At 37.1% G+C, this 23,822-nt stretch overlaps 1 protein-coding gene across 2 annotated transcripts in view; it reads left to right on the top strand.

The window, feature by feature from the left end:
* Window positions 1-365: 365 nt before the first annotated feature.
* PLSCR4 (phospholipid scramblase 4) overlaps window positions 366-23,822 on the top strand; it is a 37,504-nt gene continuing 14,047 nt past the window's right edge. The window contains exons 1-3 of one of the 2 annotated variants that reach the window (XM_059920140.1): window positions 366-465; window positions 18,981-19,007; window positions 20,207-20,311. In XM_059920140.1, coding sequence (XP_059776123.1) covers window positions 19,001-19,007; window positions 20,207-20,311 — 112 coding nt within the window. In that variant the 5' untranslated portion in view covers window positions 366-465; window positions 18,981-19,000. The remainder of the gene's footprint in view (window positions 466-18,980; window positions 19,008-20,206; window positions 20,312-23,822) is intronic. The other variant, XM_059920142.1, reaches the window with a different exon arrangement.

Raw genomic sequence — 23,822 nt, forward strand, 5'->3', positions numbered from 1 at the left:
CTTTATGGGCTCTTTAATCTCTGCCACGAAGCCCTGCCTCACAGCTCTAGAAAGTGCCTTTAGGATTAGAGGCAACCGTCGACTTGCTTTTATCTTTTTCTTCACCTCACATGTGAGCGGTGACAACTAGTTTTCCCTCTTTTCCTGTCTCCTGTGCATTTTTACTGGAAAGCGGGCTTCAGCGGCGGCCCGAGCCTCCAGGGGCAGCGGACCCTCGGCGGAGGAGCTCCCAGCGCGGGGGCGGGGCGGGGCGGGGCGGGGCGGGGAGACGGCGCCCCGGGGAGGGTCCCCGCCCGCGGGACCACGCCCCCGACCCCTCCCCCGCGGGGCTCTGTGTGGTTTTTCATTTCAAAATCCTCCTCTTCCTTCTCCATTTCCCCGCCCCGCCCCTTTCTCTGTCCTCCCTGGATAAACTCAGACCCCAGGCCTGGCGTCGCGGGTGCCGAGCGGACGGCGGGCCGGAAGGTGAGTGGGGCCGGGCGGGCGGAGAGCCGGGTCGCGGGCGCCTCGAGGAGAGGCCCGAGGCCGGCGGACGCGGGGGCACGCGGTGTCCTGGGCTGGCTGTCCCCCGGCCCGCCGCGCCCCGCGCCGCATCCCCAGGTGGTTTCCGACGTTTCGGGGCGCTCGGCGCATGTCTGCCAGGTGGACGCGTGGGCCTGGCTGGCAGCGAGCCGTCTCCGGCGCTGGGTGAGGGGTCGGGGCGCCCTGGATCAGAAGTCGGCGGTCGTGGCCCGGGGACGGAGGCTGTGTAGGGGAGAGCGTTCCGGCCGCGGAGAAGCGCGCCCCGGAGAGCGGGCTGCGCTGCCCGGCCGCGCTGCGCCCCTTTCCCGCGTCTCCTGCCCTGGACGCGGCTCCGCTGGCGTCTCTGGCGGGCGCTCGCTCCGCGCAGCTTTGCGGACCCGGGCCTGGCCGACTCGCAGGTAAAAGGATTTGCAGCCACTTCTTGACGTGCTTTGCTGGCAGAGAGACGGGGGTTACAGGAGAGAACCCAACTCTCGCTTTGGCAGTCAGGCAGACTTGGGGGGCGGGTGGTAATTTATTTCGGCGTACAGTTGCTTTGTTTCTATAAAATAAAACGTTTATGTTTCAAGACTTAGAATTTTCTTTCATTTGTTTTCCGGTCTTAGGACCTACAATTTAGTTGAGTTTTTACTTTGTTGCGTATCTAGTGTGTTATCTACCTAAACTAGTACGGAGATGAAGATATTATGCACTAAGGTCGATTCCCACCTACTTAAAAGGGTAAAGCTTTAATATTTTATATTGGGTGTTACTACGTTACGAGTAGGATACCCTCCATCTATCTCGCTATCACGGTAAATCTTGGAACGCTAGCATCACTTCCAGGAAATTTGGAAAAGCCAAGAATGCTCATTATCATACTTTATTACGTTGTTGAATTGTGTAGGCCAGTGAGGTAGGCAGGAGGACACGTTAACGGTTATCAATAGATGTTATATGTCTAAACTGGAAAATAGAACAAAATAAACAGTTCCGTTTGGCATGAAATAACTTGAAAAACGTACTTTAAGAAAGACATAAAGCTCTAGGGACATAGATGAAAATATACTATATATGAGAATGTATAGATAAAAATACAATGAAATACATAGCATTCTTCTAGACAAAGGTATCATTTCTCTAAAAGAACATATAAATTAAACAGAATCCTAACCGAATTTTTTTGGTTTGTTTTTAAAGCAACTGTTTAGCTCAAGTGGTAAAACAACTACTTGCCAGGAAGATTTCAATTCAAAGAAAAATGTACATATGTATACATATATACGGGGATTTTGCTATATAATAAAAGGTCTTATAAAGCTGTAGTGATTAAAAGGCCACTAGGGAATAGATCTACTACCAGACAAATCAAAGAAACTGAAGAGACATTTAAGAATAAAAGGAAAGCTGACATTTGATAAGCATACATTTAAAATAGGGAATGGAGAATAAATAACATTTAATCCATCATGTATGGACAATCAGGTGTTTATTTGGGAAACCTAATAATAAAACTTGAAATTTCCCTCACTCTTAACATACAAATGAAATCTAGATGATTTACTAATGTAAGTCGAAATATATGAAACCTAAAAAAGAAGAAAAGCTGAATGAATGTTTGTGAGTGTAGCATGTGGGAAAGCATTTTTGAGGTTGATAGAAAAACCTAAAGCCCATGTAGGGACATGATTCTTAACATTTGCATGCAAGAAAAACAAAACAAAACAGATACAAATGGAAATTGTTAACAGAAAAAGAGCTAATTTTCTAATATGCCTAGAACTCTCATTAAGGACTTTTAAGATCAACAATCCAATTTGAGAATAAAAAGTGTCAATTCAAAGTAAGAGAAACACAAATGATAAGGGGAATGAAGACTCTCAGCCACATTATCAGAAAAATGCAATTAAAGTAAGACCATTTTTGCCTGTTTTACTGATTTTGAAAATGTGATAATGCTCAGTTTTGTTGATAGTGTGGCGAGAGAAATATACTATTAACAAACTCTTAGTGGAAATGTATTGGTAAAACTTTTTTATGGTGATAACTTAAAAATTTTAATATTCATTCACTGATTGGAATTCATTGTGCTCCTAAGTGTGCAAATAAAAATCTGTGTCAAAGATGGTCACAGTAGGATTGTTTGTAATAGAAAACTTGGGAATAGTTTTGTAACCAATGATTGGAATTTGGTTACATAATTAATTGTACATCTACAGTGGAATAATAATAGTTTAAAACATTTGATAGTCCTAAATGTTCTGAAGTGGAAATATGTCCAAAGTGTATTATAAATTGAAATGAAAACAAACAAACGAAAAACAAGTTGAACCACAGTATGTATAAATGTTTATGTATGTGGGTGTGTATATATACATATATTTATATGTATATATGTGTATTTGCTTTATTGTGGTCTGGAACTGAACATGCAATAGCTCTGAGGTATGCATATATTATTATGTATATTCATGTTTTGTTCTATAAATATATACATGTTTGTAAGTAAAAAGTGATATTTTTATAATAGGAAAAATAAATAAATAGTAAAGATCTTGAGATTGTAATTAGTAATTTAGGTATATAATTCCTTTCTGGATATATTAGTTATCATTCGGTGTAGAAGAAATATATTTTCTTTCACAGAGCTTTTCATATTGTTCACTTCATTTACTTTCTCTTTGAATGTTCTCTTTCAGGTTCTTTCTCTGAAAATCCCTTCCTTTATCTACTTCCTTAATATTGATTACTATGATGTTTCCTGTAGGCACACAATTGAAAAGTTTTGCTTGAGGGATTTCACAGCCTGTTAACTTTTTTAAAAACGAAATACAGTAGTTTTTATACTCTATATATTTCAGTAACATTGTCCTAAAATCACTTTTATAGTACTCATTCTTCAGGATGAGAGAGATGCTGTCCTTCAAAAAGTTTGTAAGAGTATATTTCTCTCATCACATTATCAACAATACTGAGTATTATCACATTTTCAAAATCAGTAAAACAGGCAAAAATTAGACTACAAAAAAAAATCAAAAAGAATGTATGGCAAAAATGTAAACATTAATGACAAATTTGAGAAAAAATTCTTAGCATAAAATAAAGTTGTAATACTATTCATATAAACAACATGAAATTTTTTTTTTATACAGCAGGTTCTTATTAGTCATCCATTTTATACACATCAGTGTATACATGTCAATCCCAATCTCCCAATTCATCACACCACCATCCCCCTCCCCCACGCCGCTTTACCCCCTTGGTGTCCATACGTTTGTTCTCTACATCTGTGTCTCAACTTCTGCCCTGCAAACCGGTTCATCTGTACCATTTTTCTAGGTTCCACATATATGCATCAATATACGATTTTCTTTTTCTCTTTCTGACTTACTTCACTCTGTATGACAGTCTCTAGATCCAGCCATGTCTCTACAAATGACCCAGTTTTGTTCCTTTTTATGGCTGAGTAATATTCCATTGTATATATGTACCATATCTTCTTTATCCATTCGTCTGTCGATGGGCATTTCGGTTGCTTCCATGACCTGGCTATTGTAAATAGTGCTGCATTGAACATTGGGGTGCATGTGTCATTTTGAATTATGGTTTTCTCCGGGTATATGCCCAGTAGTGGGATTGCTGGATCATATGGTAATTCTATTTTTAGTTTTTTAAGGAACCTCCATACTGTTCTCCATAGTGGCTGTATCGATTTACATTCCCACCAACAGTGCAAGAGGGTTCCCTTTTCTCCACACCCTCTCCAGCATTTGTTGTTTGTAGATTTTCTGATGATGCCCATTCTAACTGGTGTGAGGTGATACCTCATTGTAGTTTTGATTTGCATTTCTCTAATAATTAGTGATGTTGAGCAGCTTGAAAAGAAACTTTTTAAAAAACCTAGCAAACAGAAAAATGGGCACATGACAAACAGGCAGTTCACAGAAATGGAGCTGACAATGACTTTTAAGCAAAGACTAAAAACTGCTCAAGATATGGAAAATAAAACTGAAATGTTTTCACCTTTCAGATTGACAATGACAAAATTTTGATAAAACATAGTGTTAGGAATGTAACACGTTTTTGTCTGGTATGTGAGTTGATTCATATTCTTGGCAAAGAGTTTGACAATACATGTCAAAATAAAAATGTTCAAAACTTTTATCCAGCAATTCTACTTCCGGGGATTCAATACACTGGTGCACAAAATATGTAAATTTGTTTCAGCATTGTTTGTAATGGCATACATTTGGGAACAATTTAAATTTTCATCAAGCAGCCAGTTTGAACTGTGGTGCAGCCTTTAAAAATAATAAGGTTATCTGAACTGAAATGTAATCAACATCAAAGAATTTCAATAAATGAAAAAACAAGATATGAAACAGTATATAGGAAACTGCCGTTTGTATTAAAAGGCATATATATTAGTTTGTGTTTGCTTAGAAAACCTCTTGGAGGACACAAAAAATCTAGTATCTGTGGCTGCCTTTTGAGAAGGGAAATGGGGTTCTAGGTAGGAAGGATCCTTTTTGTGATATAAATATATGTACTTTTGCAGATAACACATTTTAAAATGGCTGTTTTTATACATGTAAGGTTTATCAAAATGATTTAATTGTAGGTCACCTGACATCCTGTTTTGTTACAGTTTTTAATGCTAGAAGACTAGCCAGAAAATGACACAATAAGGCATTATCTGGCAATCTTTTAGATATCATGATTGTCATGGTAATGTTTCCTAAAATGTATTATATAAACATCATGATTATATTATTCTTCTGGAATTTTTTGTACTCCAGGTAACAAAAACATGCCTCCTCTGAAAGCTAAAATGGAGAGACCTGATTTTCTCTTTAAAAAAATTAAGCTAATACGTTTAATAAAAGTTATCTATCAACTGTGACTATCAGTTTGCTCCCATTTAATCTAATTCTTTTGTTTTTCAATAAAGCTGAATAACCAACCTCCTGCTAAAAAGAAGGAAATGTCCTACCATAGACCTTTTGTTTGGAAGGAACCATGGTGTGACTAAAATAAGAAAAATGTTTGTATAAATTATAAAAACAGAATATAAATTGATTAGATTTTGCCAACATTTTCATTTGTTCATAGTGAAAATTAGTCACCATTTCTCTCAAGTTTCTTGTAGGATTAATTTCATGCAAATATATATATATATAATATATAATTAAATATATAGTCCATGTATTGTTCTAATGAAAGATTCCATGTGTCTCTGGGTTACTTCTACTGCATGTTTTATTCCAAAGTAACAGAGCTAAATTTATCTTGTTAGTGCAGGCCTCTGTAATTGCTTTTTGAGTAGGATAGTTTCTTAATTCCAGCCCATGTAACAGCAACCTATTAAGTTGCCAAGGTGTGGAACAGGAATGACAGAGTCCTTCACAATCATCAGACTTTAATCCATTCATACTGAGCCCACTCAACTATCTAGTTCCCTGGTGACTAGGAAACCCATAAAACTAACACAATACACCACAGGAGCCAAGATTTTGGCTTCAAGTCTGTAAAGAGAATTGTGCTTGGAAGGGTGTGTAAAGTTTTCATCTTTTATGAACCTCAGGTCTTTTTAGTTAAATTCACTATAAGAGTCTAGATTGTCAGTTCTATTTCTATTATTTTTTTCATTTCAGATTATAAAATCTATTATACATTTCTTATAGAAAACTTGAAAAGGAAATATTATTTATACTTTAGCATATTCTCTAGATTTTAAATACTTTTAAAAACAAAACTTTCCATATTATAATTATGCAGATTATTGTAAGCATTTTAATTATTTTTACAAAATTATTGTGACCATATTTTTAAAGGAATATGATTTTATAACGTTTCACTATAATGTGTTTTCTTAACTACTGAGCTAGATATTTATGTAGTTTACAGTTACTACTGTTTCATTCTGTACTCCTACGAGAATGAGAATGTATCACTTAAAACAAAAATCTTACAACATATTTTGGATTTCTCTTGAACTTTAGAGGAGGTTTACCTTGGTTTACAAATAAGGTTTGAGGAAAAAATTTAGGTAGGTATTATATTAGTAAATTGAAGGTTTAATTGAATTTATTAAGATAAGTTTCTTTTATAAGTCAGAAGGAGAAAAACAAATACCGTATGCTAACGCATATATATGGAATCTATAAAAATGGTACCAATGGACCTAGTGGCAGGGCAGGAATAAAGACGCAGATGTAGAGAACAGACTTGAGGACACAGCAGAGGAGGGGAAGCTGGGACGAAGTGAGAGAGTAGCACTGACATATATACACTACCAAATGTAAAATACATAGCTAGCTAGTGGGAAGCTGCTGCATAGCACAGGAAGATCAGCTCAGTGCTTTGTGACGACCTAGAGGGGTGGGATAGGGAGGGTGGGAGGGAGGGGATATGGGGATATATGTATACATAGAGCTGATTCACTGTGTTATACAGCAGAAACTAACACAACACTGTAAAGCAATTATACTCCAATAAAGATGCAAAAAAAAAAAAAGATGTGATTCTTTTAGAAGATGGCTTTTTTTTGAGTGAGGAATGGATGTTATCCGAAGTTGGGCGTGTGTTGGGGGGTGAGGGGTATGTCAGCATTGCTTGGAAAATGGTTTCGAACCTCATAAACTTTGTGAAGGAAGTTCTCTAGCCTAGTGGTTCTCAGAGTGCACTAGCAGCGTGAGCCTCACCTGGTCTGCTGTGCACTAAGTCCTATTTGGAGTAGCTCTAGATTTCTTTTATACAGCTACCCGCCTCCTCCTTGAGAATCATCATATTTGCTTGCTGAGCTGTAGGATCTTTGTGCAGGAAGGAACTTTGGAAATCAATTTGTTCAAACTTTTATACAGGTATACTTAACCTATACGTGTCTGGGTGTGTTCTGTGTGTGACTGAAGGTCTCTGTGAAACATATGCGTAGTTTTTCTTCAGTGTCAACGTGATGAAAATTTCACAATTTTTACACTCATGAGAACAAACTGAGCCATATTATTTAGTAATATATGTAGCAAATTGACTTTCTTAAATATTCTTGGTAAGAGTGGAGTGTTGAAGACATAGCTGCACTCATTTTGGAGGTGGTAACATCAAATGATGAGCTAATATTTGGAAAATCCTTGTAGGAACGTTGCATATCCTATTACTCATCCTTTTGCAAATTTCTGCTATGCTAAGTACCCTTGAATAGTACTGTAACAGAAAATTTTTAAAAGACACCTGATTTAGTGTCATAATCTAAAAACTATTTATTTATTAAAAAAAAAATCTTTAGCAACTTGATCCAATTTAAAAATCTATATGAAATACCCCCTTTAGATTTGGCTACAGAAGGTGTTAATTTTTATTTTAAATTTATTGTCTCAGTTGTTTTTGAATTGTTTTAATGTTGGACATTTATGTACTTATAAAAGTTTTCAAAGAAGTTTTCTCAATAGAAAAGAAGTAAAACATCTGAAAATTTGATCATGTTCCTGATTTTTGGAATCATTTTCTTAGTTCTTTATAATAGGTACATAAATGTATGTTTCGGTACTTGAATAATTAAATATGCACAGTAGAAAAAATATTTAATTCCTTTACTTAAAAACTGTATTTTCTTCCCCAACATGAGGGAATGGAGAAAATGAGAAAATATTGGGGAATTCTGCAACTCTTTCTGAGCTGCAGGGATTCCCCTTTCCCTCTGCTTAAGCCAGGACCAGAGGGCTTCTCCTGATCTCTCTGCATCTGGCACTTGCTACTGTGTGTCAGGCTGCCTTGAAATAGTATCATGCTAGAGATACCAGAGAAAAATTAGGAAACTGATTCTGGTTTGATAGTGTTTCCCATTCTGGACTTCTTCTCCCGTGCTCTTGCTACTGTTTAATTTTCAGGACCTTCAAATGCCCAATCATTTTTTCTACATTAGTTGCATTCAGTTGTGTAGATTTACTGAATCTGACTCAGAACTGGAACATGTGACCTCTTATGAATTTTTTTCCTCCTGGTTCATGGATAATTTCTCTCCCAATTATACATATATTTCAAAAATCTTACAAAAGGGAAGTTGAAAGGGAGTTCAGTAGAAAAGCCTATTTTCATTTTAGAGGGTAGAGTACAGCAATAGTAGTGGGGAGAGCTGGAGAGGGCAGCAAGGTGCAGAAAGTAATTTTCAGTGGCATTTAGAATACTAACCTGGCCTCTGATGATGGTGTTTTGAACTACTCTTTCCCCAGTTTATAGAACTGTGACCTTGAACGGATTATTTAAACTCTGTGGGCTTCTGTTTCCTTACCTGTGTAATGAAAATTGTAATATCCACCTCAATCAACATATACAAAGTTCCTGGAACCTCACAGATAATTAATAATTGATATCTAAAACTGAAATCCAATGACACTGAGTGTTTTATGTATATTATATCAGTTCATTTGAAGAATTAATTCTTTTTTTTTTTTTTTTTTTTTTTTTCACACACACACACACTGTATTTTATTTTTACAAGAGATAAATCGACTGACACCAAGCATTGTACATGGATGACCACAACAAAAGCAACAATGATTGCAATTACCAAACATGAAACACACTCATACTATGTCATAGTATTGACATTCAGTCCAGTAATCCTCCACTGTAACAGCTCCTTTACTTTGCAGTGAAAATTGATTTGTATAGAAGAATTAATTCTTTAATTAATCAGTAGGTAACTCCTCAGCTCTTTATAGCTAACTGCTCCTTTAAAAAATACTTTAAATCTTTTCTAAAAAAATATTTAAAATTTTCACTTAAAAAAATCCCATTTTCGGGACTTGCCTGGTGACGCAGTGGTTAAGAATCTGCCTGCCAGTGCAGGGGACACAGGTTCGAGCCCTGGTCTGGGAAGATCCCACATTGCCGCGGAGCAACTAAGCCCGTGTGCCACAACTACTGAGCCTGTGCTCTAGAGCCTGCAAGCCACAGCTACTGAGCCTGCGTGCCACTACTACTGAAGCCTGTGCGCCACAACTACTGAAGCCCGTGAGCCTAGAGCCCGTGCTCCGCAACAAGAGAAGCCACCGCAATGTGAAGCCCGTGCACCACAACGAAGAGCAGCCCCTGCTCGCCACAACTAGAGAAAGCCTGTGTGCAGCAACAAAGACCCAACACAGCCAAAAACAAATTAAAAAATAAATTTATTTAAAAAAAAATCTTCTATTTGGCCTCATCCAAGGTAGTTTTAAATTGAAGTGTAACAACAGTTATCTGCTTGAGAAGTTAGAAATATGACCGGTTTACCTATGCTTTCCAGCCCTGTGGTTTAGTATTATGTATTATATAATTATATGTATAAATAAAAGTGTATAATATGTAAACAGTATTATATGTAATGTATGTGTGTGTGATATTTACATATTTAGTAAATATAAATAATTTTTAACATAGTAATCTCTACATATGAGGTTGTAGAGATAGTATGTGGTCAAGAGAATTACATCTGCAATTTATATTATGAGCACAATAATGTAATACTATAGACAATGCAAAAGGGACAAAAATATACAAATTCAGGGCAACTATCTCCATGTGAATCAACTAACAGTCAGAAAGCTTTTAAATAAAGGAAATTTACACAGAGAAACTGATGTGTAAAGTGCATAAATCCTGTAGTCCATCATGATCCAGAATCTGTAGGGAATTGTATTCAGAGAAAACAAAAATATACCCAGAGAGGTGGAAGAATAATTCAAGCTTTTAGTGTAGATTTTCTTAAAGGGTGTAGCATAGGATTTTACACAGCAAAAAACTTCATTTAAAAAATATTTTTCGGATACCTACCATGTGCAGGCACTCTTCTATGTACTAGGAGTACAGGAGTAAAAAAATAAAAATCTTTCCTTCGGAAACTTACCTTCTAGTTGGGGGTTCCATAAAACTTAATCCTTGTTAAGGCTCTTACTTCAAGACCGTTTACTTTTTATTGTACCTGCTGCTAATTCTCTCTCTCTTCCTACTCTTGAAGTTTCTTTATGAAGAGGCTCACTCTCCGCTGCCCTCCTTCCTCTTCTCCACTCTCTCTCCACCGTATGGCACCCCCTGCAAGCCAGAAAGGGGTTTTCTTTTTGCCCCAGTGGCTTTGTTGGGCCATAGTAGGATGGCAGAGACCCCAGCCCTCCCTTTCATAAACGTGGTCTCCTTTTGGGCCAGTTTCTCAGGGACAAGGGTTGGGGAAACCCATGAAAAACATCATCTTCCTGAGCACTGTTTGTATCATAAGAAATCTTGCTGCAGAATTTTTTGTGAAATGAATTTTTCACCTACCTCATTACGCTTGCTGAAATACATAAACTGATTCAGTTTAAAATTTACAGCTAACGTTTTTATTATCCATGGTAATGTCACATATGAATTAGTCTATAATCCACAAAACTTTTGTTGAGCCACAGTAGAGAGATTAATATAAATGTATCACCATTACTGTAAAACCATTTCAAAAACCAGACCCACCCAATTATAAAATGAATTTCATATTCAAAGAGTAGCATATTTGAACTAGTTGTTTTTGCTTTTTGATTTTACCAAGTCTATCACCAGAATTGCTGTGCCTTACAAAGACAAAAAGTAGCTCATTAAATTGTACATACAGTTGACCCTTGAACAACACAGGTTTGAACAGCGGATCCACTTATAATCAGATTTTTTTTTACTAAATAGGAACTGTAGTACCACATGATCTGAAGTTAGTTGAATCCGCGGATGTGAACCAGGGATGAGAGGACCAACTGAAAAGTTATAGATGGATCTTAGACTGCTGAGGGTCAGCACCCTTAACCCCCGTTGTTCAGGGTCAACTGTATTTTTCTATTTTCAACTCTCCCCTACCTCAAAGGCAACTATTGAAGAGTTCTGGTTTGGCCAAAAGGTAGGCAGCTGCACTGGGTAAAAGGAAGGCAGGGAAACTGGGTCACCAGTCAGTGCTGCCAGAACTTCTTGCTAACTGTACAGCCTTGGAGAAGAGCCTTTTAATAACTTCTCTGTGCCTCAGTTTCCACCTCTATTATAGTATCTCTTCTATAAAGCTTTCTATGAAGTTAATATTTGTAAACTGCCTGTGAAGATGTTTTAAAGTATTTTTGTTGAATACAAGTTAAAGATAGAAAGGGATCATCAATAATGGGAGATCTGATTTGATATATTGGCCACAAAAATAATAATCAGTTTTTGGACATCCAGTCTTTTTCATCCATCAATATAAAGCTAAGAAATGTAAAAAGAAAAGTGAGCAAAAGAACACGTAATACCTCTAGTGAATTTACTGCAAAAATCTAGTTAAACCCTAAACGCATAAGATTTGGGTGGGATCAGAGGCCATATTTCTGGATACCCCTGTCAAATCTGATTTGAACTAGTTTGTTCTTCAGCAGTGATTTCAAGGAGCCTACCCCTAAACGTGTGTTAATTTAGAATTTCTTTCTTTCAAAAAATTAGTTACCTAGCTATTGTAATATTCAATCCAGAATCCACAGGCAAGCTAAATTAGAAACACAATGTATCTGTTGCTTTTAAACCTCCAATTTGGGGGGCTGTTTCCCTAGGCAGCCATTAAATTTCCATTTGTCTTTATCTTGCTTCATTCGAAGAAATGAATAGAAGTTTTATATGTTTGAATTAGCAATAGGTATTTAAAGGGTCACTTATAAAAGGAAGAATCAACAATCCTTTTGAATATAAGTAAAAGTTCCTGAGTACCTACTATTCTGTAATACTTTTGCATTAGTGATTCTTTAAAATCTATTAAGCCATCGTATCAGTTAAACTTTCTCTTTCAAAAAACACATTATTATTCTTAATATTTAAGGAATTAAGAATTATATTTAATGGCATGGTAATACAAAAGGAAATTTTCCTTAGCATATGGGAAAAGTTTAAAGGAAGATAATATTTAATATTGAGATGGTCACTCAGATATGATTTAGGTTTAAACTGAAGAAGTCTTGCTATAAAGAAAATGGCAAAATGTTCCCTAAATTATAAGAAACATCCACCTATAGAACATGAATCCTTCTTAAATTGTTTTATCATAAGAGAATGGCAGAGGTATGTGCAAATATTTATGTAAATGGAAATTATATAGCATTGTTCATAATACCAAAAAGGTGTAAACAGTAAAAATGGAATAGTTTGAATAAGTTAGGGTATAGTCATTGGTACCTTACATTTAAACAAATATATTTATTAGTTTCACAGTATATTTGAAATAAGTGGCAAAGAGATGATATCTTTAAATTTTCTGCTCATTTTAAAGTCTATTACTAAATAAATCCATTCATCTTAAAAATATAAGTAGACACTTAAGCTATGCTTTACTCATTTGTCTTTCATTTAGCTACAAATACAGAAAGCCCTCCAGCAGTGTCTCCATTTTATTTTTCCTAGTTTTTCCAATTTGAAACTCCTTACAGACAATGCTCATAAAATCATATCTGCTAGAATTGTTACCAACCCAAGTCCTTGGACTCTTTAATCAGTAGAAATTGATAAGAGGCCAGACAAGAAATTCAGGCAAGGCTTTACTGGGGCTCGTGCTGCAGCAGGAGGGTGTGAGAACAAGAAGCAGGTGGCCTTGCTCACTCCCTGAGGCAGGGGGTGAGCTGGTTCCTTAAATGGGGTGAGGGTAGGGACAGATCAGTTGGGCAGGAGGCATAGCTTAGGTGGTCTTCCCACCCCCTTGGTGGTGCTGTGTGCAGGGACCATGCACAGACAGCACTCTGCTTTTACTCTCGGCACCTCAGAAATAGCAGTTGCTTTGTGGCCTTTTTGTATCTTATTGCTCATAATTGCCCCACTGTGCATGCGTGTAGTTATTTTCAGTCTCTTATAGTTTCTTTGTATTATGTTGCTTGAGGAGACGAGGGTCCCAGGTCCCAGCCCATCTCTTGGTGTCAGCTTGGAACCCAGCATAAAGTCTTACACATAGATGCTCAGTAATACATGTTAAATGACTGGCAGCATTTTTTCTAATACTACATTTGAATACCCAAATAGGGGACTGTGGTAGATGCACTGGGGCTTTGCAAGAACTAGCTGTGTTTCCCGCCCCTGCTCAGGAGCTGAAGGAATTATATGGACAGGGACCTCTTGCTTTCTTTTCTCTCCTCACAGCTGAAGGCACTGGAAACAGGCAGAGCCCAAGGTTTGAGATTTCATATGCAGGTTTGCAAGCCTTGTGCCTAAAGAACGGCAAGATTCTCATGTGCCCAGAGTCTCTCTTGCCAAGAGACCAGGACAGATTCTAGTAAATACTCAACTGCAAAGAGCTGATCGTCATTTTCAGTTTTGTGATCGAATATCCATGGTATGGTTCAAGGACTTGCGGTTTTATTGAACTTTGCTAGTGTGTCACTATTTACAAAGGTGAAATTGAAGCATGAGCATAGAACACAGCTGCAATGTTTGTTGCAGCAAGTGGTATCCGGGTAAATGCTCTCTTGCTGTGGGATGCCATTTAAGATACCAGGGCTGCCTTGCACAGCTGCAAACCACAGCTTCCCCAGCCTCGTGCCACCTCACCCATGTCTCCTTTCCCTCTTAATTACACTTCAGTTGGCTTAGATTCCCCTGTATGTAGCCTAAGCCTTGAAAATGCGAAGTCCTCTGCAATTGAGTTCTCTAGAGCATGTGACGCTAACCTATTATGGAGACACAGCTCAGTTTTCTATCTGATTTCCCTTTGATAGAAAGCCAAAGTCAGTCTTTCTTCAACGTATGGCACTTTCTGGCCTTGCTGAGTGAATGAGAAATCTGAAACAATCCACTGAATGTTAAGGGAAGATTAAGTTAGAACATTCTCGATTGTACCAACTGGACATTATCCTGCCTTATGTAACATTTGTTGATAAAAGTATATTGTAAAATTTTTAAGAACGGGGAGAGAATTTAGAGTGGTGAAAAAAAAAGAAACTAGTGGCTCAAAGGAGGGAGGACTAAACAAATTCCATGAGCACCTGCAGCTTGTTAGGCAATGTGTAGGTGTATTTTACTTTAAATTCATTGATATTAGTTACTTTAAAAAATTCTTAAAGATTTAAAATTTTTTCAAAATTGGTTTATTTTTTCAAGGTGTTTTTCAATCGCTTGAATCACATTTGAATGCTAATTTCTGCCTGGCATGGTTGAGAACTGTTATTTTTCTTTATACTATATCGGTCCAAACATGCCTGATCAAAAGGATCACCTGGGACTGTGTTAAAAGTACAGATTTCCAGGCCTGGACCCCAGAGGTATTATTTCACTTTTGGGGTCCAGAATTATGTATTTGTTTTCCTTCAAGTTTTTTTTTTTTGTAATAAAAATATTCAAATCTCTGTCTTCACTTAGCTTCAGCAATTGTTAACATTTGCCACTTTTGTACTATGCTATACCATTTGCCACTCTAGATAGTTGGATGGACATATGGATGGATGGATGAATAGATGGATGGATAGATGGATAATTTGGCCCGTTTTTACTAAGGAACTCAATAATCTGTTCTAATTACTTTCCATCACAGTTATTTGACAGTTTGCAATCCCCAGGCTTGATGTAGAAAGGAACAACAGATGTTTAGTTAGAAAGTTACACTAAACATATAACTGTCAGATGGTTCTTTTTTATTGTGAAACAATGTCATACATATAAATATGCAGATGTAAACATATATGTGCTCTTTAAAAACTAGTAACAACCCATCGCCCCTGTTTCACAACCCTATTAGAACTAGAACATTAACAGGAACTTCAAGCCCCTTGAGGGCCAGAGCTAAACACTTTACCCACATCACTTCTTTTCCACAGGTAACCATTTTCCTAAATTTTGTTATTAATTCCCTAATTTTATTCTTTAAAGTTTTCCCCATACATGTATCAGAAAAAAAAGTGTTTTGTCTCATTTCCTGCTTTTGAACATTCTTAAATGGACTCATAGGTGTTCTCCTATGACTGCTTTTTTTTTGTACAGTGTTGTGATTTCGAGATTCATCTCTGTTGATGGGTATGGCTGTACTTTGTTTTCACTACAGTATACTATTATATCATATAGATATACCAGAATATATTTATCCAGTGTACCATTGATGGGCACTGGAAATGTTTTTAGTTTCTTTTAGTATGAACAGTGTGTCAAGAACATTCTCGTATATAACCTGTGTGTACACATGCAGTCACTTGAGGGTACATTCCTAGGAATGTTCAGAATTTAAGGTTCTAGAAAGGTAGGGGCATTTTCCTAAACACCAGATATTACCATCATTAAAGGAATAGGACCAGTTCCTGGAACTCTTGGTTGGCCTGCAGTTGGGTCTGGATTTGTGGTGTGCTCCAGGGAACTGTTTTTACTTTTAAGACACGTAGGACGTTGTACAACTAACTCCAGCTCCAGAGAGGGAGAGGAAATGGTCCAAGACTGACGCAGGCTTGTCAGGAGGCTAGAATCTACATACTGCCTTATGCCATGTTGACATTCGCTGGGTCAACTCAGTCTGTATTGACTACTCACTCATATAGTGTTCTAGTGCTTCTTTGGCATACCTACCCTGTATCGGTGATTTCTACCCTACTGGAGCAACACAAATGACCACATTCTGTACTCTGATAAGCAGGACGACTCATTGGAAAGAACATGGACTGGGAATTTAGAAGTACTTGAGTTTAGCAGCGTTGGCCATTTACGTATTAGATGTTTTCGTTTGCTTTTTTCACTATTACATTGTTTTGTTTATTTACTTTTTTTCAGTTTATTTATTTATTTATGGCTGCGTTGGGTCTTTGTTGCTGTGCACGGGCTTTCTCTAGTTGCAGCGAGTGGGGGCTACTCTTCATTGCGGTGCGCAGGCTTCTCATTGCGGTGGCTTCTCTTGTTGTGGAGCACGGGCTCTAGGAGCGCAGGCTCAGTAGTTGTGGCACACGGGCCCAGTTGCCCCGCGGCATGTGGGATCTTCCCGGACCAGGGATCGAACCCGCGTCCCCCACCCTGGCAGGCGGATTCTTAACCACTGCACCACCAGGGAAGTCCCTGTTGATTTATTTATTTTTTTGGTTTGTTTTTAATTTTTATTTTATATTGGAGTATAGGTGATTAACAATGTTGTGTTAGTTTCAGGTGTACAGCAGAGTGATTCAGTTATACATATACATGTGTCTATTCTTTTTCAAATTCTTTTCTCATTTAGGTTATTACAGAGTATTAAGCAGAGGTCCCTGTGCTATACAGTAGGTCCTTGTTGGTTGTCTATTTTAAATATAGCACTGTGTGTACATGTCAGTCCCAAACTTGCAATCTATCCCTTCCCCCACCCTTCCCCCCCGGTAGCCATAAGTTTGTTCTCTATGTCTGTGAGTCTGTTTCTGTTTTGTAAATAAGTTCATTTGTGTCATTTTTTTTCAGATTCCACATATAAGCGATATCATATGATATTTGTCTTTCTCTGTCTGACCTACTTCACTTAGTATGATAATCTCCAGGTCCATCCATGTTGCTGCAAATGACATTATTTCATTTTTTTTAATAGTTGAATAATATTCCATTGTATATATGTACCACATCTTTATCCATTCATCTGTCGATGGACATTTAGACTGCTTCCATGTCTTGGCTATTGTAAACAGTGCTGCAGTGAACATTGGGGTGCATGTATCCTTTCAAACCATGTTTTTCTCCAGATATGTGCCCAGGAGTGGGATTGCTGGATCATATGGTAGTCATATGGTAGCTCTGTTTTTAGTTTTTTAAGGAACCTCCATACTGTTCTCCATAGTGGCTACACCAATTTACATTCCTACCAACAGTGTAGGAGGGTTCCCTTTTCTCCACACCCTTTTCAGCATTTATTGTTTGTAGACTTTTTGATGATGGCCATTCTGACGGGTGTGAGGTGATATCTCATTGTAGTTTTGATTTGCATTTCTCTAATAATTAGTGATGTTAAGCATCTTTTCATGTGCCACTTGGCCATCTGTATGTCTTCTTTGGATAAATGTCTATTTAGATCTTTTGCCCATTTTTTGACTGGGTTGTTTGTTTTTTTGATATTGAGCTGCATGAGCTGTTTGTAAATTTTAGAGGTTAATCCCTCATTGGTCGTATCATTTGCAAATATTTTCTCCCATTCTGTGGATCGTCTTTTCATTTTGTTATGGTTTCTTTGCTGTGCAAATTGGAGATAATATATGAAAAGTGCTCTGCCTTTGCCTGACATTTGATAAGCATTCAGTATATTATAGCTTTTGCTGATGTTTTCTCCTTGTTATTTGTCATCGCCCAGGACTCAGAAACCTGAAATACTGAAATTCCTTTCTCTAATAATCTTTTCCCCTTGATTGAATTAATGAAATCAATGAACTCTCTCCCCAACCTCCACCTCTTGTTTCAAATATCATCCCAACTTCTAGATTACTTCTCTAAGTTATTCTCATAATGTCCACATATACATGTTTTTTATTTAAATGTTTCACATGTCTTCTCTTGGACTCTTATTAAACATAACATGTCCCGATTTAAACTTTTGATTCCTGCTCTCCCCAGTCCCCAACATTTTCCCACCATCTTCCTCTCTAGTTCAGCTAATGGCATCACCATCAGCTCGGGTACCCTGGCTTAAAAAGTAAGACTCATCCTCGAGTCCTCTCTTTACTTAGTCCATCAGCAACTCCTGTGGGTTCTGCTTCCAAATCTTGTTAAGCATCTGACGGCATCTGACCCTCTCTCGTGTCACCTCCCCAGTCTAAGCCAGCATCAGCTCCCACTGGGATTACTGCTGCCATCCCTCCCCCACTGCTTCTACTCCCGCCCCCTCAAGACAAAGTTTAAATCAGATGTGATCACTCCACTGATTAAAGCCCCCCGAAGACTCTCCAGATGCAATTACAACAGATTCCAAACATTTTGCCATGAGTTTCAGGTATGATCAGACCTCTGTCTCCATCTCTGACCTCGGTTCTCTTCTCTCCTTGTGTCCCAGTCACACCTGACCTCTTTCTCTCCCTTGCTCATTGCCCAAACTCATTGCCATCTCGCGCTCTTTGCACTTACTTTCTTGTCTTTTGGGAACTCTCTTCCTACATTTTTAGTATAATGCTTTCTGTCATAGTTCAGATAGCTGAAAGGTCACCTCCTGAGAGAGGCTTTCCCTGACCCTCCTCGAGCTCCTCATCCATGTTTTTCTTAATCTTTAACCTTGTTTTCTTCATAACTGTACTATCTAAATTTAATCTTAAATATTTGTTGATATGTTTCACTCCACTAGAATATAATCTCCAGCAGAGTGTCCATCTCGTTTACTGCTGTATTTTCAACACCTGTAATAGTCCCTGGTACATAATAGATGCTCAGGAAATATTTGTTGAATTAGTGAAGGAATGAAAGAAAGGTAACTGGGGATTAAAAGAATCACAGGACTTGTTGCATGTATCACTAAATAATAATAGTAACTATATGAATATATTTTTAAAGGTATAAAATGTGTTTTTTTTCAGGATTAATTAGAATTCTTCAAATGTCAGGTAAGTTTTTGTGAATAAATTTTAATATGCTTTATTTTCAAATGTGAACTGTGTGATTCCTTTCCTTAAAAAATTGGAAATTTATTTCATTTTGAAGTCACTTGTTTAATATTTGAAGAATATATATATATATATATATATATATATACACTCATTTGTTCATTTATATATATGAACATTCCTCTTTATCTTTGACAGAAAAGGATTAAAAGGGTTTTATACTGGCATGTAGGTACTGCAAAAATCTCTAAAGTATGTGGGGGAAAGTTAGGTAAAGGAAAAATACAGGTAGGAGAGTAAATCTGCAAAGAGAGGTAATAGTAATAAAAAGCCTGTGGTGGCAGCTTGCCTTTACAGAAGAAGGCTCAAAAGTAGCCCTGCTTTTTCAAGCAATGTAGGAGATTATACAAGGAGAGAAACACCACATCTGTGGGATTTGTGTTTCTTATGAGATAAAAGTCAACCAGTTAAGAGATTCATGACTACCTTCTAGTGAGTAATTTCTCTAATTTCAACAAGAGGGCAAGCTATAACATAATGAAAAGCGACTTCAGTACCTCCCTTGCAGCAGTTACAATAATCTAGGTTGCTTTTAGGCAGAATATGGTAAAAATGTGACTCACTGGAGGTGAAGACTGAACCACCTCCAGCTGAGTTGTGTGTAGCACTACTGCTGTTTAAAGTATTAATTAAGTATTCATTGTGTTATGTTTTAAATTTATTAAGTATTCATCATGTTATGTCTTAAATTTATTAAGTATTTATCGTGTTGTGCTTTGAATTTATTTAAACACAGCCATTTTCCAAAAAGGATTCGGGAATAAATCAGATTCACTCTATAAATGACTGTACTCTCCCTATTATATAATAGGAGAAAGAAGTTTTGCTACGTGCAAGGAGTTTACGTAGGTAGGAATGAGCATCAGGTCAGCTGAACACTAGCATGAAAGCTTGTTGCTTTGATCATAACAATATAATTGCTTGGTTTTATTTTTAAGTCCATATTCAGGCTAAAAAATCATCAAATATATTAATAGGTTGATGTCTAATATACATAATGAATTTTTTTTTATAAAAAATGAGTGTATATCATGTTATATTCATTGATGCATACCAACATTTAAAAAATGAATGTCTTCTGTAATCATATTATCATTCCCATTGTAAATCAGGTCCCCTTTCTCTCCCCCCAAATATAGTCCCCACAGGCCCTGAACAACCTGCAGATGAAATGGAGAATCAAATAACATCACCTGATCCAAGGCCTGGTGCCCCTCCTGAGTACAATTCCCATTTTGTACCAGGTAGGTTAAATATTCAGAAAGAATCTTTCCCCACTCTGGAAAACCATACTCATAGTTAAGATTGCTTTTAAAATTAATTAATTAATGGAATGATTCAGTAAATAAATACTGGATGCCTACAGCGTGCCAAGTAGTTTACTAGATGTTAATTAGAATTATATTCCTGTCTTAGGAAGGAAGTTGTGCAAACATTGATGGCATTCTCTTTGCTTGAATGTGAAGAGAACGTTGTCCTGTGAAGAGCACAGAGGGCAGCAACTGCCTCTACTGGGGATTTGAGGGAAGCACAAAATGAGGAAATCAAGTTTTACTGGCACGTGAGGAATTTCTCAATCGAAGGAAAGGGGGAAAGGGCCATACCTTGCAGAAAGAACAATATGTCCAAAAGCTCAGGGTCATGAAGGTCTGGTTGGGACAAATGGCAGGAGAAGTGCAGAAAAATGGAAATGAATGGCTTTGAGTTCTGATTCAGGAGCTTGTAGTTTGGCAAATATTTTTATAAGTCTGAATACACAACTCATACTGTACTCAGGGACTCAGGGAAATAGATACTCCTAAGTATTTGGGCAATATGTAAATTCTTTAAAATTAAAAATACTCTTACTTGTTCACTTGGGCATGGCTAACAAAACTAAACAAACACAGTATTTTTCTCGAATGAACATGCTTATGATAGATTTTCTTCTTTTTCCAGAGAACAGCAAAACATCCACAGCTAAGCCAAGCTGTTGAAACTTAACCTTAATCCTGACTTGAAGTGGAAGCTTTTAAAAAATCTCTTGCTTTTCTACCAAATTCTAGCTACTGTTGTCTTTGCTGCTACTTTTTCTGCCTAGATCTCATATTCAAAGCTGCCTATGGGTTTAATTATATGCAAATTGCAGGTTATTATTTTTAGAGACACACAGACACACAGCATGGAGGGTGGGTGGGGACCTCTAGGTGCTGAATTTTGATCCTTTGCAAGATGACAGCAGCGGGGTCTTCTGGATTCTGCAGCTCTTAATTCAGGTCACCACCGACTGTGTTGTGATGTTCCAGACTAAAAGGCAAACTGGAGATCTTTCTTTATACTGTTATTCTCATAAAGGGATAAAAGTGACATACTATATGTTTATATAGCAAGGTCTGTTTTTAATACCAAATAGTTTATATCTCTATGCATTTATATCTCTGTGCCTTTATATTTCTAATAATACGGTTTGTGTTGGTATATGTTGAGACTTTGAGAATTTGTTAGGATCCTTGACCTTGTGCATTAGAGTGTTACGTTCTCAACAGTTGCATGCCTCCCCTTCGCCCTCCCCTCTCCCTTTTTAAGCTGCTTCACAGGATTTGGAAGCTCCCTGATTCACTTTTACTTTCCTTTCAGTGGGTAGAAGAACGGTTGGTTGGTTGCTTGCTTGCTTGCTTACTTGGTTGGTTCTTTGTTTTTCAGTTATGCTGTTAAACTAAAAATCTCTGTTAAACTCCCTTACTGTTCATGTGACTGTTCTCTTTATGGTGTTTGACCAGTGATGCCGTGAGTTCAGGAAGATCTTCGCTGAACGGTCTTTTCCCCTATTGTTCATCCATTGTCAGCGTTTTATGTTGGCTGTGTGAAGGACATTAAAGTCCTAAAGCATCTAAAAAAAAAAAAAAACAAACTCTTACTTTTGACTAAGGAAATAGTTTTAATCAGGATTATATTCAAATACATTTTAGTGATTTAGAAAATGATAAAGTCTAGTGATATTTCTTTAAATATATATTTAAGTGTTTGTTTAGAGGCAGAAACCAGTGAGTTAGGCTGTGAAAGAGCAAAAGAAACCCCAGTATCCACAGGATGATGGCAAGGATGTTGTCTTGGCTACAGACATATGATTCATGGAGCTCAGGTAGCCTTTGCCCCTGCAGTGTTTTCTGAAAACAGGGCTTCCTTTTCCCCTTTCCCTCATGTGTATGCATGTTGTGTGAATCTGATCCAGTATAACCCCTCATTATGGCTTAACCCCTGCTAAATCCAAGTTTTTGACAACCCTACATTATAATATCACTATATACACATTTCTCTATGTTTTACTTCAGTGGCTATCAACATTATCTACATAATCTGTCTTAGATTCACCAATCACTCTATATCCAAGAACCTAGGTTCCAGTAGAACAGAAACTCCACCGTTTCTAGGAAGTAAACATTGGTTATAAATCATGTTCTGCTCATCTGGGAAAGTGTCTGTCTCTTCCTTTCTGTATCAAAAAAATAGCACAACTAATGAATTTTCAGTTATGAAAATCAGCAACAAAAATTCACTGTGATCAACATCTAGTGGCTGAACTATATACTTATTTATACTGATGCAAATTGTGTCCCCTTGATTCGCATTAAGGAACTTGAAATACTATACTTGAAATTTTAGCTTTAATGAATTTCTTTAAATTCAATTGTATAATTCCATTTGCATTATATTACTGGATATTGGTTACCATTGAAAATAATTTTGGGCCAAATATGTTTAAAAGCATAGTTAATAAAGAAGCCTTTGTTATATGTAGTCTATTTAAAGAGGAAAATGACATACTTTTTTGAAATAAAAAAGGATGATAATATTCAAAATAACTAAGAAAACACAAATCCCATAAAGCAGTATTTCTCACACTAGCATTGTTAGGAAAATGCTCCATAACAGAGTTCTTTATTTAAATAAGTGTGGGATACTATAGTTACACAAAGTTAAACATGTTTTGTTGTGTTTTCCTGCAGAACAGTCAGAATCCTTAACAGCAATTTTAAAGCTTAAAAGAGAATATAAAACATACATCATTTCCCACACGTAATTAGATTGTTTTTTTCTTCACTTCTCTTAACATCTCTGAATAATACATACTTATAACAAAAATCATTTGATTACATACATTTGTATACAATTTTTTTTGAAGTATAGTCTCTAAACTGTAGAGCACCATAGTCTAAATTGTAATTTTCTTTCTAATTTATTGATCCTCAAACTTTGTTCCATGACGTACTTTTATCTTAAAATCACATGGTTAGTACCAGAAGAATTAATCATCAACTCATTGAAATGATATAACAATTAGTATTTTTGAGATAGTTTATGTGACTTTTTAGGTGCATTGTATGCTTTTTAATAAGAGTTCTAAAAAAAAGAAGAGGGGGATATCCGATTTCCAATCCAATTTGGGTACTCTTAAACACAACTCTTAAAGGAATTAAAGTCTATTCTTCACAACAAACTGAAACATGAAATTTCCTCCATTTTTTCTAAAGACATTAGCACTTTTTTTCTCACTTAGCTCTAATTTAACATTGTGTCTAGTTACCATTATTTTTCCGTTAGTCTCTCCTGACTCCTGGTCTCTTTCAAGAGCTCTGTGTCCCCTAACCTTAAAAACCGGTATTCCCCAGAGGTCCTTGGGCCACTCCCCTGTCCAGCCCTGCCCTGCCCTGTCCTCTCTCTCACCTCTTCCATTCACCTGTCCTTTTAGACTCTCCAAAGTTATACTGGGAATAT

The sequence above is a fragment of the Balaenoptera ricei genome, chromosome 4 (genome assembly GCF_028023285.1).
Source record: "Balaenoptera ricei isolate mBalRic1 chromosome 4, mBalRic1.hap2, whole genome shotgun sequence".
Lineage (NCBI taxonomy): Eukaryota > Metazoa > Chordata > Mammalia > Artiodactyla > Balaenopteridae > Balaenoptera > Balaenoptera ricei.